The sequence below is a fragment of the Sus scrofa genome, chromosome 4, assembly GCF_054392235.1.
Source record: "Sus scrofa isolate SSC_HxYL_T2T_F1_AM1 chromosome 4, Sscrofa_HxYL_maternal_Yorkshire_Landrace_v2.0, whole genome shotgun sequence".
Lineage (NCBI taxonomy): Eukaryota > Metazoa > Chordata > Mammalia > Artiodactyla > Suidae > Sus > Sus scrofa.
The window spans coordinates 128,173,921-128,191,209 of NC_139386.1; the positions used below are offsets into that span (position 1 = coordinate 128,173,921).

The following is a 17,289-nucleotide window of genomic DNA, read 5'->3' on the forward strand; positions in this document are numbered from 1 at the left end:
CCAGAGACTAAGCCCCACCCACCAGAGGGAGTAGAATCAGCTCCACCTACCAGTGGGCAGGCATCCTTTTTTTTTTAGTTTTTTTTTTTTTTATAATTTTATTTTATTTTTACTGAATAAAATACATATATTTAAACACAATTACATTCACACAGATTATTATATCATGGATTTTAAAAAACAGATTAAGTGACTCCCTCTGGAGAAGTGGAATGGAAAATATGCTGAAACAAATAGGAAACTTATTCTATACTTTATCCCTTTTTGTATGGCTCTCATCTTTACTATTTAGTATTATCTACTACATTTCAATTTTTCTTTAAAAATTAGCATTACATTAAAATTGTGTGTTTTATGCAACTAAAGTTTATAAAGAAGAAAGCCTTGTATACCACTAAGTATTTTATATAGCATAATAAAAAGAATAGCTTAACTGGTAAGAATAACAAAAATAACATACCCTCTGAAAATAAGTAAAATATAAAATACATAAATTGGTTAAAAAAACAGTGTAACTATATATATAAATATGTCCTCATAATTTGTTACATCTTATTGATTCTTCAATATAGGCATTACACTATTCCAGGTGATGTGATAAACAAGACATTATAGACCTTACATTGTACCATGGAGAGAAATGGTTATTAATAATACAATTGTCGAACTGCATTATTTAATTGTACAGTTGCATTCTTTAATTATAATTATCATAAATTCTTTGACTTCGGGGTTCGCTTACCGCCATTCTCTGCTTCTCTCCGCCACTGAGCACGTCCATCCAGTCCTGCACACTGTCCCAGCCGCCTTCACGTTCAAGGATATGACCCAGCTGGACATTATCCAAGTACTCCTTCAGGACCTTTCAGCAAATGGTTAAGAATAAAATCACGCTTAACGAATACCAGAACGCTCTATCTCGCTTTACTTTTCAAACCAGAATCACTGTACTTCTGTTGCCGAAATCATTAAAAAAGGCACATCTCACAAAAGAATGCGGCACCAAGGTAACCGACACTCCTGACACTCCTGACGTCCTATTAATTTTGACAAAAATCTACCTAGTGGCTTACAGAGCATGACACTATTGTATGTAATTAAAGGACGAGGGCAATGACCAAACGGTAACAACAGTGTAAAGATGAGGCTACACCTTCAACGAGTCACATTTCAGCAAAGTATAACACCTTCCCTCAACCTGCAAAGTTATAATTAACGATAAGGCTTTAGGAGGCTTTTGAAAAGATAAGGATGAACTGCCTGGTATCTAAAATACTTCACCGACTGAGAGAAAGAATCTGACATGGAGTGTTTTCAGTGGGTCTAGGACATAAACGTCTCCTTACGAGGTCGGATATCCCCTTCTTCTTCTGCTCTTCTCTTCCATCTGGGTAGATCACTTGGTCTCGAAGTGTTCCAAGGGTCATGTAAGGTCTCTGAGAGTAACAGCGCAAAAATCATTAGAAGTGAATTTTTTTTTTAATGTCTTTTTAGGGCTGCACCCACAGCATATGGAGGTTCCCAGGCTAGGGGTCCAATCGGAGCTGTAGCTGCCAGCCTACACCACAGCCACAGCAACTCGGGATCTGAACAGTGTCTGCGACCCACACCACAGCTCGCGGCAACGCTGGCTCTCTGGCCAGAGATCGAACCTGTGTCCTCATGGATGCTAGTCAGGTTCATTTCCGCTGAGCCACCACGGGAACTCCATATAAGTGAATTTTTAAAAAATAAAGATCCTTAAATCAGACATTATAAAATAACTCAAGCAAAGTCTTACCTGAGGAACATAAAATAACTTTCCTCTCTCGGGTTTAGTCAGACGTCCCCCAAAAAGAGGCCACAACTATAAAAGCGAAGGAAGAGGGAGGCACAGATGTAAAGTCCACAACGTTGTAAGACCATGTGGCAAATAAGACGGCAAAACCTCGAGGCCAATTTTTACTTACTTCACCAAGAACTCGGAAAAGGGAACTCTTCCCACAGCCATTTGGACCACAAATTAGAACGTTGGCCCCAGATCGAACCTAAAAGAAAATGAGTCTATGAATGACTTTATAGAATATAAACTCAGTGAACATTTCCTTGGCGTCAGGAAATAGCTCTCTGCTCAGGATAAGCGTTCTATTTTGTCTGGAAGCATGAACTACGGTAGACGCAGGGGGGTGTGGCTGAAGAGACCTTTAACTTTCGGCACTTTTTCAAATCGGATGCAGTTACCTTGTTTTCGCTTAAAAATCACTACTGATTGATGTCAACTTATTCTCAATGCTAAAGCCTGCATTCCTGGAAACAGTAAACATGCATGTACACAGTCTTTTGTTTAAGGAAGGACGTGTACCATCAACACTGCTCTAGGACTTGTTACTATTTAAGAACGTATCACAGGTTTTCTTCCAAATCAGCATTTTCAGATCCTCTGCATTCTCCTCCTAGTGCCTGCAGTGTATTCCACAGTAAGGATGTATCATGATTTATTTCAATACTCCCCTTTCGTTAAGTAACTAGGTCATCTGCGTTTTGTTTGCTCCTTTAATGATGCCGCGATGAAGCTCCAAGTCAGCGGCCAAATTGATGCACTAATGAGAAATGTTTCTATAGACCAGATTCCTAGAAATTAGAAGTGTTGGATCAAACAATATGTGTATTTATAAATATTTATAACTGCCACCCCATCGCTCTGCAATAACCTAAAGTTAAATGCAAACCATGTCAGGAGTGGCTGAGTTCTAACTTATGGTCTTATGAAAGGGTTAACCAACCCTGTGAAGAATCGGAAAACCTGGGTCCTGAGTCCAATTTATACAGCAATGTAATCACAGCAGGAAAGAAGGTGACAGAGATAAATGGGGAACCTGCCTGTTTTAAACCGGTGACTCTGAGGTTCCTATTATTTAATTATATGAAAATGTACTGAATACTCAGTGTCAGGCTCTGTTCTAGGCAATGCCGCTACGTAAGTGAACAAAAAAACCACACGACAAAAAAAAAATCATCAAAATCCTTATCGTTACATTCCAGCAGGAGAGAAATACGTATGATAAAGAATATGTATAATAAATAAGTAAATTAAACAGTATTTTAGAAAATAAGTGCTATGGGGAAAAATAGATCAAGGCAAAACAAACAAACAAACAAACTGGGAGTGGGTGGGCAAGGCTGCATGTTTCAGGTGGTCAGGCCAGGCTGCACCACCTCACACCCTTGACAACTGGGCAAAACTTTGAAAGCAGGAATAAATTAGGAGTTTATCTGGAGGAAGGCTGTTCATCAGCCAGAACTCTATGCACACAAAGTAGCTGCAGGTACGTGCCCGTCCCAGTCAGCAAACAGAGGGAGGCTGATGCTCCTGAAGAAGCACGAGCGGGGGGAGGGAACAGTGTGAAGTGAGTTCAGGGAGGGAAGAGTGTGAAGTGAGTTCAGGGAGGGGAGGGGCGGGGGCAGGGAAAGCAGGAGACTCCTGCAGGGCTCGGAGCCGCAGAGAGAACTCGGGCTTTCCTGATGGACGGCAGAGCCACCTGCACCATTCACCTCAGGCAAAGGCTGGAAGCAACCTAAGCAGATGAACGGATAAACAAAATATGAAAACACATACACACACCCTGGGATATTATTATTCAGCCTTAAAAATAATGAAATTCTGGTACAGGCCACAACATGAATGAACCTGAAGATATGACACTAAGTGAAATACGCCAGACACAAAAAGACAAGTATTAGGCGTCCTCTCACACCAGGTACCCGGGATAGCAAATTCACTGAGAGAGAAAGTAGAACAGCGGTTACGAGGGGCTGGAGCGGGGGAAGGAGGAGGACTTCTTATTTAACGGGTACAGAGTTTGTTTGCCATGACCAAAAAGTTCTAAAGATAGTGGTGACGGTTGCACAAAACACTAAACGTACTTAATGCCACTGAATCGTACAGTTAAAAAAGTTAAAATGGTAAATTTTATATTACATACAATTTTATCAGAGTTGACCTATAATAAAATACCACAACTTATGCACACGAGTATTAGAGAATGAGCTACTCTGAATGACTTTCCCAGATGAATGATCTGTCTCTTTTCCAAGAAATTAAAGAGTCATTCCGATGGACTTCTAAATACATACTGCCTAAAGTTCAGACAACTCTGAACTGCCACTCTGCTTTATGTAGATGTTAGCCATACGTATTTTTTTCCTGCCCCAACTGCTTATTGTGGGTTGCACTGGTATCCAACACCTCTCCAGAATATTCGGTGGAATAGGCCAGGAAACCCAAAAAACAAGTTTGCAATGATGTGTATAAATAATAACTAGAGTTACTGAAATCCTTAGGTACTCTTTTATGTGCAAATGTCTTAGACTCGGCATTAACTTTTTCTTTACTCCGTGGTTTTTGATAATGTTGGACAAAACTTCCAATTGTGACATCAGCCATTAGTAAGCCAGTGATAATTTTTCCATATTAAAAATTTGCAAAAACATATCTTTTTCAGGGTTGAATTAAAACTAAAAGCCATGGGTAACTTTCACTGAAACTAAGTTATTAATAACACTATATTATGGAAGGTTCTAGGTTGCTTTACTGGGGCAACAAATACTTTGAACCACCACATTTTTATCAATAAAAATATTCCCCTTAATGTAACTTCTTCATAAATCCTACTTCCTATGAATTTACCATAATAAAAAATATTCTACACATAAAAATGATTTAAATAAAAGAGGATACATGGGAGTTCTCGTCGTGGCTCAGTGGTTAACGAATCTGACTAGGAACCATGAGGTTGCAGGTTCAATCCCTGGCCCTGGCCTCGCTTAGTGGGTTAAGGATCTGGTGGTGTGTGAGCAGTGGTGTAGGTTGCAGATGTGGCTCAGATCCCGTGTCGCTGTGGCTCTGGTGTAGGCCGGCAGCTACAGCTTTAATTAGACCCCTAGCCTGGGAACCTCCATATGCCGTGGTGTAGCCCTAGGAAAAAAAAGAAAAAAAAAGAGGATACATGAAAGTATGCTGTTTATGAAGATTTATATAGGCTTTTCTTTTTCTTTTTTTTTTTTTCTTTTGGCTGCACCCACAGCATGTGGAAGTTCCCAGCTCAGGGATCAAACCCGCACCACAGCTACAACCCAAGGTGCTACAGTGACAGTACGGGATCCTTAACCTACTGTACCAAAAGGGAACTCCTATCTAGGCTTCCTTACATATTAAAATGTGCTTACTGAAAAGGTATACCTGAAAAGGTAAAAATTTTAGTGAGTCACAAGGTATTTCTTAAGCTATAGTCCTTGCTCCTTTTCAAAAAAATTTTTAATTAAAGAAAAAAAATTTTTTTTAATGGCCACACCTTGGCATATGGAAGTTCCCAGGCCAGGGACTGAATCCGAGCCATAACTGTGACTTATACCAGATCTTTTAACTTGCTATGCCGGGCCAGGAATCAAAACCATACCACCATAGCGACCTTAGCCACTACAGTCAGATTCTTAGCCACTGTGCCACACGGGAACTCCAAAAAATTATGTTCTTTTCCATTATGGTTTATCATAGGATACCGAGGACAGTTCCCAGTGCTATACAGTGGAATACTGTCATTCATCCATTCCACATACAATAGTATATGTATCTACTAACCCCAAGCTCCTGCTCTACAAAGTACTATTTTAATGCCCACATTATGACCTACAAGTTGTTATATTTTAGAGTCAATTTAGTCAACATAAATATACCACTACTGAAGGAGTTTATAAAGGAATAAGATATAAATTCTCCTCTCAAAGAAGCTTATATTATTTGGTTATTAGGTAACCCAGAAGGCAAACTGGTCATAAAGTAGGAAACATTTATTTCTGATGGCCAAGCCTCTTTGCAGAAGGAAGCTTTATTTTCAAGTAAGCCAGATGGATAAAAAACAACCAGATGCTTCAAAGAAGTGAAGGACGTTGAACTAAAAAAAAAAAAAAAAAAACAAAAAACTGTTAAGAAAAATGATGGGAAAGACAAAATATATGACAAACAGCCAAGTCTATCTTAGACTACTTTAAGTCCGAAAGAGACAGAAGAAGAATTTATAACAGAGGACCCAAAGGACAGGGTCAAAAGAAACAGCTCCCAGTGGAGGAGAAAACAAAATGAGAATCACAGGACAGACAACAGGTGACACAGAACATGGTCACAAAGTAAAAACACTTAAACCAGTAGGGATATGACTGGTCACTAAAATAAGACCTTCCAAAATGAATCCAAAATAAAAGCAAAAAAATAAGGGCATTTCTGAGACAAAAAAAGTGAAGATACTGGGACTGGCCAGAAGTGTGTTAAAATTCAAACATAAGGCCTTTTGTTGGAAGGGTTCTGGACTAAAATGAAAGTGATGGCATTGGTGCAGCCTTATGCCAGAGGGAGCTCCGTCACACCTCAGCAGCATCATCTATTTCCTCCCGCATCTGTACAGACAGATCCCCCACCCCTGAGCTGCGCGCACATCTGTGTGGCGGGGATACTCTGTCTGCTCAGAGACACGAGGGAGGGAGGGCAGGGGAAAGGGCTGACAGGACTCTGCCGTGGAGAAGTTTCTCGGGGAGTCGCAACAAAGAGACTACTGGGAATCTAACAAAGATGGGTTTTGAGCTCTGGTTTATCCTCACAGAGACCTGTGTGGCCGAGGGAGCCCCATCTGACTGGAACTCCCGGAGCTAAACGAGAAAACACGTCTGCAGCACTGGTGCCATTAAATATTTGCCAACAATGTTCACGTTCTCTCTCTGTCTCCTTGTGTTTCCTGGCTTTAAAATAAACCTGACAATATATAATATATAATGCTCATTGATAATACAGAACACTCATTGTTGAATAAGTGCCAATTACTTTGCATAACTAGCACGTCTCATTTTTACAGTTCCTTAAAAAGAGGGTAGCAATGTATGCAAGAAACGCACAGGACTAAGAGTAGAAAAACTAAAACCTTTTTAGATTAGAAAACAAATCCGATAATTACACTCCTTATTTCATAAACTATCAGAAAACACTTCTTCAAGGAAAGCCATTGAAAAGAATCTCCATATACAACCCAAATTACAAAAGGCCATACACATAGGCATGTAGAAAATTCTAGAGCTGTGCTGTCCAACACAACAGCCACTAATCACATGTGGCTCTTTAAGGTCAACGTTATTAACATGAAGAAAAATTTTACATTCAGTTCCTCAACTGTACTATTCACATTTCAAATACACAACCACATGTGGCTACTCTGCTGGACGAGAAAGACAGAGAAAACTGCCGTCACTGCAGAAAGTTCGGCTGCACAGTGTCGTTCTAGAGTGACAGTATCTGGACCTGGACAGGCAGCCCCCCTGGTAGAAATCCACTACTAATTTTCAAGACTTTCAGATGTGAACTCTTCATAAAGTCACAACAGACACATAACCTAAACAGTAACCTTTAGGTCTGAGAGCCTTATACAATCATAATGATTCCACCTTTTGCTTTTTCTTTTGCATGTGGGCTGCCCCCTTCTCATTTGAATCAGCACCACCATGCACTGGCCAGGAGAGAGGTTACGTGTCGTGATCTGCAGTGCTATTAGGAATACAGAAATCTGTATTTTGTTTTTATAGGTACAGATCCTCCTGCACCATCAAAAAAACAATACCAAATCATAAATTATTTTAACTCAAAGAGACTAATGTTATACTGGCATGTTTAAATATCCATTTTACATTAGAGATTCCAAATAATTACATCTTCTAAGGCTTTCTTGACATGGACTTTATTTGCAAAAATAAAAAAATTTTGAGAGTAGTATTTTAAACCTTAAAGCCCTGACAAATAAGAAAATCAGATTTCTAACTGTTTCAAAAACTTTATTTTTTCTCTCCCAGCTTCACTGAGATATCACTGATACGCAGCAGTGTGTAATTTAAGGGGGGCATAGTGATCTGACTTCCACACCCCAGGACATAAGAATCACCATCATCTCACATATAGAGACATAGAAAAAAGGTTGTGTGTGTGACGAGAACTCGTAGGATTTACTCTCTTAAACTTTCACATACAACGTACAGCACAGCTAGTTAGTCAGCATGCTGTACACTGCATGCCTGCTACTAATCTTACGACTGGAAGTTTGCAGTACCCTCCGACTGTCTTTATCCAAGGCAGGCCTCCTTTAAAAACGTTGACTTTTTACAGCAATTTTGTGGATTCAGAGACTACGTCAAGCCTTAAAACTATTTTAAATATTCAGACAACAGTTTTGCATTTCCCCTTGTGGAAGATGATTTAAGCTTTTATATAACCATGTAGAAACTTACTTCAAAATTAAGGTCTCTGATCAAGATATCTCCATTTGGCGTTGCTAAAGGAACATGATCAAATCTACAGAGGAAATCAATAAAAAGAGAACAATTTTACATTACACATTAAGCAGAGGCAGCTGAAAGAGAAAAGCTACTGTGTAGTTTAACAAATGTTTGCGGCGCTAACAAGTGCTTTTCTGTACCTACTTTATAATGTTATCTGCATTGATGATTTCTCCAGCACCAGGTATCAAGGGAATGCCCTGTGCACCTTCAACACATTAAACGGAAAATCAGTACCAAAGCGTCATGCCATGTCAGCAAAAACATACTCTATGATCCAGTGCGTTCACAGTTACCCTTTTCCTGCTGAGAGACCATAGTGCGCTCATATTTGCCATGATTTAAATCCTTTAATACTTGCATTAATTCCGTAATCCGGGCAGTAAAACTGAAATAAAAAAGAAAGCAAGCCATAGTCAAAACTCCAAAGGCTGTAATATCTTTTACTTTTATTATTTATTTGAATATAATTGCCATATAAAATTAAGTTCATATCTTTTATTTACACAATCCTAAGTTTATAAAATTATTAGTTTAAATGAAACAACGTGAGAGAAATCTCAACATGAAACACCGGTGCTGGCAGACCTGTTTTATTAGTACGTGTCAGCAGGAGAGCAGGAATGAGGGGCTAAGAAAAGAGGTCTCATAGGATCCCACTCCACAGACACTCACTTCGTTAACAGCTAAGTCAAGATAGTTGTTTGCCACTAGAATTTTAAGGAATGTTCTAGCAGATGCTACAAAGGACTGCATTAGGGTGTCCCTCAGACCTGGAGAGCACGGAGCCTGAGCTCCTGCTGGGGGGAGCTACAAAGCCTCCGACACAGCCGGCCTCCTCTCTGAGAACATCAGTCAAGTGTGCCGAATGCACGCTACTTCCCTGAAAACAAGGAAGGGGGTAAGATTCCTGACTTTCTTCCTCTCAAGAGGGGAAAAGGTGAAGCAGTCTCGATATTAGAGAGAAATCACTGTGATGGTAAAGTGCAATCAAACTAAGACAAGACGTCGAGGCACACAACAACGCCACGACGGTCAGACAGCAGGCATCTAACCAGAGACACAAACAGGATTTTTCTCTGGGAGACACAGCAACTTCCTGAAGGAACAGAAGCGTTCTGTATGCCAGGATCGGTAAAGGCATGAGAAACGTTATTAAACATTATTAACAGGTACTAACTGTCTGCATTTTCTTAAGAAAAGGAGACTCCTCGTTCCGGTCGTGGCTCAGTGGTTAATGAATCCGACTAGGAGCCATGAGGTTGCGGGTTCGAGCCCTGGCCTTACTAGGTGGGTTAAGGATCCGGCATTGCCGTAAGCTGTGGTGTAGGTTGCAGACATGGCTCGGATCCCGTATTGCTGTGGCTGTGGCGTAGGCCGGCAGCTGCGGCTCCAATTGTACCCCTAACCTGGGAACTTCCATATGCCGCGGGAGAGGCCCTAGAGAAAGGCAAAAAAAAGATAAAAAAAGAAAAGGAGACTCCTCATGGAGTTAACAACTTCTATCTGCCTTGAATACCTTAACTGCCAAAGGAGCAGAGAAGAAGGAAGAGAGGAAACAATCCAGATTAATCACAGGTCTGGAAAAGACACAAAGTCCTCCAGCATCTTCAGACGACCTGAAACTTAAGGTACTTTTATACATTACGTGTTTTCTTTTTTCTTTTTTTTACAGCATACCAAGCTCTTTATATTAGATCTTGAAATTCTGAAATACTTAATTCCATTTTATGGTCTAAGAACAATTTTAACAGACAACATGACCATATTTACAATTGGATCTAAGCTACCACAAGATAACTTCATTTTTTCCCATTAAAATCAACTTCGTCTTTGTTTTATCTTTTGCTGGGTTGCCAGTAACAACAATCTAAGGGGGAAAAAAAAAAAAAAACTATGGTAGGGGACAAAAAAGTTCAAATGAGAACATTCTATTCACTAACTTACTTTTCTGTGAATTAAGAACAACTGCCATGATTCAACGTTTCCCAGCTTATTGAATACCTATGTCCACTGAGCAGACAGCTTGAGAACTACTAACCTAGTTTAAGGTTCAACAGCTCCTTGTAACGGAAACATGAAAAGCTCACTATGAGAGAAAAGCCTGCCTTAATTCTCCACCAAAACCAGCTTCCGAGAGTCGGAAACATGGGGCTTCAGTGGTTCCTTATCTTAACCTCAACTGGGCACGATCATTAGGGATAACATATTTTTAAAAAATTACTCCCTGCAATGCTCATAAATATTACTCTTACTTACCCGGCCAATCTAGTCATCTCACGGCCAGCCAAAACTATTCGGCCCAAAGCTTGAGACATTCGCAAAAGCATTCTTCCGCTTTGGTAGTAATCCTGACATAGAAATAAAGATTAATTTTCACTTACATTTCTAGGATGAAAACAAGCTTTTCTTTATCTTTATGGTTAAAATTTCCAGGGGTCATGATTATGATGGCTACTACCACGTTACCTCCAGAAGTTCTGAATGTGAACTTTTGAGATGTCGAGGATGAGACAAATCTAGGAAAGGACCACTGACAACGAGGTAACCAACTACGGTGGCAAAATCTGAAACAAAACAGTTATGGTTTAAAAATATCAACAATACTTCACTTTTTCCACCAGTCTCATTCCACCATCTCTTTTAAAGCATACTTACATTTGGCAATTATGTTATCAATGAAGCCCATAGAAAACCGAAACAAAATGAAATTATGGAGGTGCTCCACCTGGCAGGAAAGCAAAAACAAAAAATAAAACACATACTTTCAATGTATTTTTTAAAAATGAATCTACCATGAGGACAAAAGAAAATGTATAATTTTTGCATTCAAAAAATATTTACTGTTGTTCCCACTGGGGCTCAGCATTAATGAACCAGACTAGCATCCAAGAGGATGTGGGTTCGATCCCTGGCCTTGATCCGTGGTTAAGGATCTAGCATTGCCATGAGCTGTGGTGTAGGTCGCAGACGTCACGTTGCAACAGCTGTGGCTCAGGCCGGCAGCTGCAGCTCCAATTCCACCCCTACACCTGGGAATTTCCATATGCCACAGGTGCAGCCCTAAAAAGCAAAAAACAAAAAAATTCAACGAGGACCTAAGATTTCTGGTTACACTATACATCACATTTCATCGGGCACGGTGCTGACGACAGAAGAGGTGCTAAACAAATACTTTAAGGAACCATTTTTATGCAGAGAATGGAACCCAGAGAAACTACAAAAAGCACGTATATGACGTGCTGTATACGGCGACACGGTAGTCCTAACACTGTCCGATACCTACACGCCAGAACTGATCAATCATCAAGCAGAGCAGAAAGATGAGCTAATTTAGGTGAAACACTAGCTGCCTGGAAATGGCCCTCGAAGGTTTGTTTGAGTGGGAGCCACCTGGTCTGTGCTTTCTCCGAGAATTATATGACACTCCATGTGAATCAGTGCTAAGGCAATGCCATAAAGCCTGGGTCTGTAGCTTGAATCTCCTCCGCACGCATTATCTCGAAATCACAAGTCTAAAGACGACTTCAGTCTGCATGTTTGGTGTTCCTGACTCTCCCATCTGTAGGATTACTCAGGGCCCTGCATGAGGCGGCCCGGGGCTCTCACCTAAACCGTGCCTGCTCTACTTCTCGCCTTCTCACTGAGCTACAGAAATACCGGCTCGTCAAACATGCTCCTGCTGCCTGAAGGCTTTTCTCCTGCTGTTCCCTCTGCCAGGAATATGCTCTTCCTCCATAATTATAGTTCGTGACTAACCCCCATCCCTCCTATGGGTTTCTCCTCAAGAAAGACTTTCTTGCCATCCCCGAGCAAAAAGGGCTGGGCAAGAGCCCCACCCTACGCTGCCCCTTTATCTCATTTTATTTTTGGTCACGAAATCCATTATGACCTGAAGTCATTTAAAATATCCAGTTATTTATTTGTTTACTGTCTCTCCCACAAAAATGGGGGCCTCCTGAGAAGAGGGCAGCTTGATCTTAATACCTCCTGCACAAGAACAAGGGCTGGAACCCTTATTCAGCAAGTGCCAGATGTTACATGCTGTGCTTGATACTGAACTACCGCAGCCGAGGTCCCTGAGCTCACGGAACTTACATTCGAATGAAAGAGACCAACTAGACCAACTAGTAAACAAACAGGATAATTATAAACTGCAATATGCTTTTAAGGAAAGAGATCGTGAAAATGGGCAGTAACTGGGAGAAGCTATTTTGGATGGACTAATCAGAGAAGATAAAACCTCAAAAAGGTGTTAACATGTGGACGAAAATCTGCAGGGCGAGATTAGGCAGGCCATGTGAAGAGGGAGCTCGTTCACACAGCCGCCTAGAAAACTACCTTAACTACATCTTATCAGTGAACACTATGGAAGCTCAGTCATGGTCAATATGAATGAGGCAAAAATTCAATTTCTGAAATAATCTAAAATAATTATTAATAATTTAACATAACACCTTTTAAGGGAGTTCTCGTCATGGCTCAGTGGAAATGAATCTTACTAGTATCCATGAAGACACAGGTTCGACCCCTGGCCTTGCTCAGTGGGTTAAGGATCTGGCGTTGCCGTGAGCTGTGGTGTAAGTCGCAGAGACGGCTCGGATCTGGCGTTGCTGTGGCTGTGGCGTAGGCCAGTGGCTATAGCTCCGATTCAACCCCTAGCCTGGGAACCTCCATATGCTGCAGCTGCAACCCTAAATATTTGTATTTAAAAGCAGGATTCAGTCACACTCACTCCTGTTGTCACACTGACAACTTGGATGAGCACAGGCGCTCAGCCAGATGATGGTCCGTATCTTTTGAATGAATGTCGGTGTTCAGTATCTCCTAGTAGGCAGTATCTTTTGGAGTCCAAAAGGTGTGTGGTATCTTTTGACACGGAATAATAAAATTAATGAAATTCAAATTTTCTAAGTGGCAACTACACAAAAACTGAAGTACGGTTCTCATAAGAAATACAGTTTATATTCTAAATCAAGGGTGAGCCAACTATGGTCCAGAGTTCAAATCCAGCCTGCCACGTCTTTTTATGAGAACACAGCCACATCCATTTACTTTACGGGTAGAACAGGGTTACTTTTTTTGACCACGTCCGTGGCACGCAGAAGTCCCCGGGCCAAGGATGAAACCCAAGCCACGGCAGTGAGCAGAGCCAAAGCAGTGACAGTGCCAGATCCTTAACCCACTAGGCCACCAGGGAATCCCCAGAACACGGCTACTTTTGAGAGGCAACGTTGCATTACTGCAGTAGAGACCATCAAGGCTGAAAAGCCTAAACGACACGTGGACTACCTTGCCCCACACAGAGACTGTTCCCTGGCCTGTGCTCTAAACAGCGATCTCCACGGTGTTTCCAGGACTGCTACAAAACACACCCTTCCCGTAACAGTCACTAAACTTATCACCAAATGCGACGCCTAATACACTGGTGATCATTTTATACATCATCCGTTTTATAACTGGGCAGCTTAATACATTGCTTTACCAGTTTTTAGGAGAATGCAGTCTAAAAATACTTATAGCTATTTGAAAGTAAGTATTATAAATAAAGAGTAAAGACACATACACACATATATGCACAGGCCGAAAAAAAATCTTTCTCCATAAATACATGAGCCTCAAACATGTCATCTTACCAGTTTGCGGAAGACTGCGTGGATTGTCTGCTTTTCTCTTTTATTTCCACTGTAAAAGGCAATTTCTTCACTATTAAAGAAAATAATTTAGAAATTAATTGTAACGGTACCTAAGCTTGAAAAATAATTGAAACACAGTATTTGATGAGTGACTATTTGTATTTAAATGGCTGTTTTGTGACTAAGCTTACTGGCGTCATCTCAGGCCACGGTCTACCCAGCTCCCCTGACAGAGTCCAGGCATACACACCCGACTGGATTTTAGAGACCAGATCAGCAACATATGCTGCATGTGCCATATGCAGCCTGGGTGAAAAAGATGTGCTGGACTAAGTCTCAGAAATGTGAATAAAGAAAGAAGAAATAAAAAGGAAATTGCCGTGACCTATAGGAAGCAGGGCTAAGACAGACATTACAGCTCCAGCCAGAAGGGAGAGAGGAAAACAACAGAGAAGAACAGGTAGTGATGTTACGACATTCGGCCTTTGAAAGAGAGGAAAGCAGACGAAGCCCTGCTACCCCCACGGCACCATCTTCAGGGAGCCCTAGCTGCACAGCTCTTCTTATCCTTGGCACCCCACCTGACCCTCTCAACAACTCCGCTTTCCTCGAGCCGATCTGAATGGGGACACAGGAGCCACAAGATCTTAGCTAGGGAAAGAGGGCATTTTTAAGGATGAAAAAAGTGTCAGAGCAGTTAAGGTAATCTGCAAAAATCATGCAGCTAGCAAGTCAAAGAGCTGAGATTCTAACTCACATTGTTTTCCACTCTCTTCAGTATGATATAAACTTTCCCAGCAAAGTACCTTCTTATAGCAGAGGAAAGTAAAATTACATAGAAGTCTAGAAGGCACAGCGAGTACAGCCTTCAATAAACACCTGGTATTTCTTTAAAGTCTCTTTTTTTTTCCCCTTAAAAATGTGTGAATTTTATATTCTAGTCCAAAATGTACCTGTATTTTTTTCCATCATAAAAACAAAGTAGCGGAGTTCCCGTTGCAGCGCAGCTGAAACAAATCCAACTAGGAACCGTGAGGTTGCAGGTTCAATCCCTGGCCTCACTGAGTGAGTTAAGGATCCGGCGTGGCTGTGAGCTGTGGGTATAGGTCGCAGACGCAGCTCGAATCTGGCGTTGCTGTGGCTCTGGCGTAGGCCAGCGGCTACAGCTCTGATTGGACGCCTAGCCTGGGAAACTCCATATGCTTCGGTGCAGCCCTAAAAAGACAAAAGACAAAAAAAGGTAGCCTTCACCTCAACCCCTTCAAGTAAAATTAACTTTCCACAAGGATGCATCATGTTTGACCTGAATTTCATGGTCTCCTTTACGAAATGATGCAGAGCCCCAGGGTACTGGAATCCCAGTTGCACACAATTCTGCACCTCTAATTTCTTTTCTTGCTTTGTTCTCCCCTCCTTTGTACATTTAAGTCTAGGGAGAAAGACGTGAGAACTCTACTTCTCCTGAACATTGCAGCCTAACCAAAAACCTGAAAGAACAGAACATCCCAAAATACTGATAGCTACCTATCCCACACCGCTTTTCGTCCACGTCCCTCTTCCTAGGAAGAGAACCCCAATTTTCTTCATGTTTCCTATCCTTTTCTGTGCACCCAAATGGTTCAGGAACAGCCTCAACCCAACCCCACAGGGGAAAAGTCCCAACTGGTCTAAGCCAACCACTTTGCTGTAATTGCTTTAGTGATAATTCTGGCCAATGAGAAAGGAAAGAAAGTCTGTTTGGGGGCTTCTTGGAGAGTTTCCTTGTTCTCTTCAAGAGACAGCAGAAGAGGTCTGCTTTTACTTCTAGACTTTGGCAGAGGAGGAGGGCTGATGAGATCTAGAACTGCTTTTGCCAACTCGTGATCACAGAAAGAAACAGTCAGAGGAAGAGGGGGACACACAGAGGAGGACAGAACCAAGAGAAGAGGCAGAGCCCTGATCGTGCTGAGCCTGGAACTGCTCTGCCTTAAGGGTTCTGATGTGAAGTACTAAACGTCTCACTGCTGGAGCCACCTGAGTCAGGGTTTTCTGCTTTTTGCACTGGAAAGCATCCTAGCTGATACCATCTTTCATTCACTTGGCAAATCACCTCGCTACTCAACTTCTACTCTTCTTCCTCCCTACACCACGAAACCCTATTTAGGACTGGTACCATTTTAGCAATCCAAGGAAATAAAGGGAGAGGGAACTGTGAAAAGAACCATCTCCTAAATAATTTTGTAAAATGCCATAGGGTAGTAAATAAATATTAGGACCTTCAAAACGGCTTCAGGTCCACAGATCATCAATAGGTGAAAAAAATATACTGACCACCTGCTACATACTCCAAACAGTATTGGAAGCATTATTTAATACTCCATGTTTAATCTTCACAATAACCCTGTATTATCTACCTAGTATAAATAAGAAAAGTGAGGCTATTAATAACTTGCCAAAAGTCATATATTACATCATTGATAAGTCATATAATTGAAGGTAGATTTTGAAACTCGTCAGGCTGGCTCCAAAGCCCAATACTTTTTTTTCCCTATTTTGGATTTTTAAACTACCTGGGAAATAGAGACCCAGGCAGTGAGGCTGAATTAACTTTGAGTATTTCAAACACAGTCTCAAATAAAAATATCTGTGGATAAACTGAGACAAAATTTTCTTTGAAGAAGTAAATTTGAATTTGGTATTTTGACTTTGCTTAAAAAGTGAAAATAACAGATAGTCATCAGAAGATATGAAGAGGTAATCAGGAGTACTATAGTTAACAAGAAAAGGCCTAGAAATGTGGACAATTACTAGTTTGTAAAACCAACAGCCTTCATAGTGAATATTTTCAAAAGAGGTAAATAAACACACATAATTTTAGTGACACTGTGACTAGACATTTTGGAGTCAACTGACATGCCTTCCATATCCAGATGATAAAGGAATTTTTAGGACAGCTGAATACATCATCCTTACCTATTTGTGATGAGCCGAGAGTTAACGTATCTATACTCCCCTTCGTACTTCTGCTCAGTTATCGTCATCTTACCGATGGGCCTTCTAAGTCGAGTTAGGAAAAGCCCAGAGACCAGCAAGTAGGCCATCATGCTAGCGGGGCCCTGTTTTCAGCGGCAGAGAAAGACAGACAAAGGTCAAGGATATAATAAGGTCACTGAATGCAACGGGCACCATTAACACCAGGGACTTTAAAAATACTCTCTTGACCAACCTTTTTCCCTCCCTTGTTTCTTTTCTGAGAAAATACACACTCCACATTTTTTGCTACTCATCTATTCCTCCTCCCACCATTCGTCCCCCAGCTCTCCCAAAC

At 41.1% G+C, this 17,289-nt stretch overlaps 1 protein-coding gene across 12 annotated transcripts in view; it reads right to left on the reverse strand.

The window, feature by feature from the left end:
* Positions 1–17,289, reverse strand: part of ABCD3 (ATP binding cassette subfamily D member 3) — a 238,241-nt gene that overhangs the window by 14,012 nt on the left and 206,940 nt on the right. For 10 of the 12 annotated variants that reach the window (XM_085020726.1, XM_085020725.1, XM_085020724.1 and 7 more), the window contains 12 exon segments: positions 16,935–17,077; positions 13,983–14,052; positions 11,005–11,074; positions 10,816–10,913; positions 10,606–10,697; positions 8,643–8,734; positions 8,491–8,554; positions 8,299–8,362; positions 1,950–2,027; positions 1,781–1,846; positions 1,347–1,436; positions 743–862 (listed from right to left, as the gene is read on the reverse strand). In XM_085020726.1, coding sequence (XP_084876852.1) covers positions 743–862; positions 1,347–1,436; positions 1,781–1,846; positions 1,950–2,027; positions 8,299–8,362; positions 8,491–8,554; positions 8,643–8,734; positions 10,606–10,697; positions 10,816–10,913; positions 11,005–11,074; positions 13,983–14,052; positions 16,935–17,077 — 1,047 coding nt within the window. 12 annotated transcript variants of the gene reach the window in all.